This window comes from Penaeus monodon, chromosome 1, assembly GCF_015228065.2.
Source record: "Penaeus monodon isolate SGIC_2016 chromosome 1, NSTDA_Pmon_1, whole genome shotgun sequence".
Taxonomy (NCBI): domain Eukaryota; kingdom Metazoa; phylum Arthropoda; class Malacostraca; order Decapoda; family Penaeidae; genus Penaeus; species Penaeus monodon.
The window spans coordinates 61,104,471-61,106,970 of record NC_051386.1 but is presented as its reverse complement, the minus strand read 5'-3'; the positions used below and the strand labels follow the sequence as shown (position 1 = coordinate 61,106,970).

The window sequence follows — 2,500 nt, the reverse complement described above, 5'->3', positions numbered from 1 at the left end:
TATGTGCTTACAGAAAATAATATTATTTCGGTCTTTCCTCCATAAAACTTGACCACGCAATTTAGGGCCCCCCGGCAAGACCCAGACGGGAGTTTCAGCGCATAAACATAATGTATTTGTCAACCTTGCCGTTATAATCCTGTGCTTGCTTCTCTGCTTTGCATGCTTATAGTGCCAGGGTGTGTAGAAAGTGCAACAGAATTTCGTATGTAGATATAATATAAAAGAAAAGAATGGTATGATATTGCTTTTTTTTATAAGGAAGTTATGCAGTTGGTTGAATATAAATGTGAGAGAAAAGATGTCTGAGAAGGTATTTAAAGCGTGTTTATGCAAAGGTCGGAGTTTATAACGTTTTGCTTGAGTGTATTATAGTTTCACCAGAATAAAAAATATAAGTATAAAAAAAAAATTGCCTCCTTCTATGAGTTTGATTGAGGATCATATCGTGTGTCATTAAGGGATTATATTTACTGCCTCTTATAGTATACAAAAAGCGAAAGGATTATTGAATCAATTCACTTGTTTCCAATCTCAGTCGAAAACATGTTACGAACAAGACTCAATTCCCGTACGTGAAAATCTTGAAACTAATTTTTCATTCTTTGTTATTGACAAAAAATCTTATTCAGATTTCTTGATTTGCTTTCGTAACGAAACCAAGTATTTTCAAAATGCCTCCAAAGGAATTCGCCAACATGACTTGTTTGTTTGTTTTGTGACCGATAGATGAGATCAGAAATTACCAAGTTGCGATCATGTTGGTTTCGACTAGAAGTATAAACACATGAGTATATATGTGTGTGTGTGTGTGTGTGTGTGTGTGTGTGTGTGTGTGTGTGTGTGTGTGTGTGTGTGTGTGTGCCTGCGTGCGTGGGTGCGTGCCATCGTGTGTGTTTCTGTGTGTGTTGTTTATTATGATTTTATTTATTCCATTAAAACCCCTTCTTTCTATACAGGTTCTCGCCCGTAAAGAAGTATACTTAATGGTATACTGCCTCGTGGGTATGGTTCAGGGTTTGTTCTTCACTTATACTGTATCTGTCATCTCTACCATTGAGAAGAGGTTCAAACTTACAAGCAAGCAGACAGGCAAGTTATGGAGCTCTTTCTAACTGGAAGAAAATCATTGTTTTTTAATGCATATTCGAATCTAGAAGCATGGAAAAGGTTAAATATTGGCAGAATATTTTAAGGGAGAAGAAAAGTTATTAATATTATATGATATAAACCTCAGCTTAGTTAAAGATCGTCCTTTCGTGTATGTGTGCTTATGAATGAGTGAAAAGTCGATGTATAAAAAATAATAATACGGTTTGGATATTTAAGTGATGAGATTAACGATAAGAATGATGATGATTAAGAAAGTATTGATATCACCGATGACAATACAGTTAATAACTCTTAACAAAAACAATACCACAAAATTATAATTATAATAATAATAACGACAATAACAAATCACAAAACGAGGAAACCATCAGTACCACCTAACACACCTACCTCCCCCCCCTCTCCCCTTCCCCCAGGAGCGATTCTCACCGGCAACGACATCTCGCAAGTGATGCTGTCGCTGTTCCTCGGTTACTATGGCAACTACGGGCACCGTCCTCGCTGGATGGCCGTGGGGGTCATGTGCGCCGCGGCCTCGGGCTTCGGGGCGGCGCTCCCCCACTTCCTGTACGGCCCGGGGGAGGACGCCCTGGCGCTGACGAGGGCCGCGGTCGCCTCGTCCTCGTCCTCGTCCTCCTTGAGCCTGGAGGGCGACAACGGCACCGAGACGCACGCGGTCGGAGGTGAGGCAGGGGGGGAGGGAGGGGGGGAGGGGGAAGAAGGCAGGGAGAGGGAGGGGGGAAGGAGGGAGGGGGGAAGGAGGGAGGGGGAAGGAGGGAGGAGGGAGGGGGGAAGGAGGGAGAGGCAAAGAGGGAGGGGGAAGGAGGTGAGGCAGGAGAGGGAGAGGGGAAGGGAGGAGGAGGGGGAAGGAGGGAGAAGGGAGGTTGTAGGAGGAAGAGGGGGAAGGAAGAAGGGAATAAAGAGTAAGAGGTAAGGAGGAAGGAGGAATAAAGAAGAAGAACGAGGGAGTTGCAAGTTGCGTTGTGGTTGTTCGCATTGCAGAGATGGAAGGCGGAAGGAGGAGGCGGTAAGGTGTGACTTGGGTAGTTTGTGTTGCAAATAATCAATCAATCAAGCAACCTCTATTGCTAGATTTAAAGAGAGGATTTTTTTTTTTTCGTTGTGGGTAAATCTAGGGAGAGGATTTGTTTTATGTTTTGATATTATATGCATCATGCACGAAAGTAAATAAGCACACACACACACACACACACACACACACACACACACACACACACACACACACACACACACACACAAACAAACAAACAAACAACACACATTTACTTATCTACTTATCTATCTATCAAGCTCTCCATCTGATTACAGAGCAAGTTCACACACACACACACACACACACACACACACACACACACACACACACAAC

At 43.0% G+C, this 2,500-nt stretch overlaps 1 protein-coding gene across 1 annotated transcript in view; it reads left to right on the top strand.

Annotated features, from left to right (window-relative positions):
- LOC119575357 (solute carrier organic anion transporter family member 74D-like) overlaps positions 1–2,500 on the top strand; it is a 23,830-nt gene that overhangs the window by 6,895 nt on the left and 14,435 nt on the right. Inside the window, 2 exon segments of the mRNA XM_037922915.1 lie at positions 960–1,092; positions 1,530–1,796. Coding sequence (XP_037778843.1) covers positions 960–1,092; positions 1,530–1,796 — 400 coding nt within the window.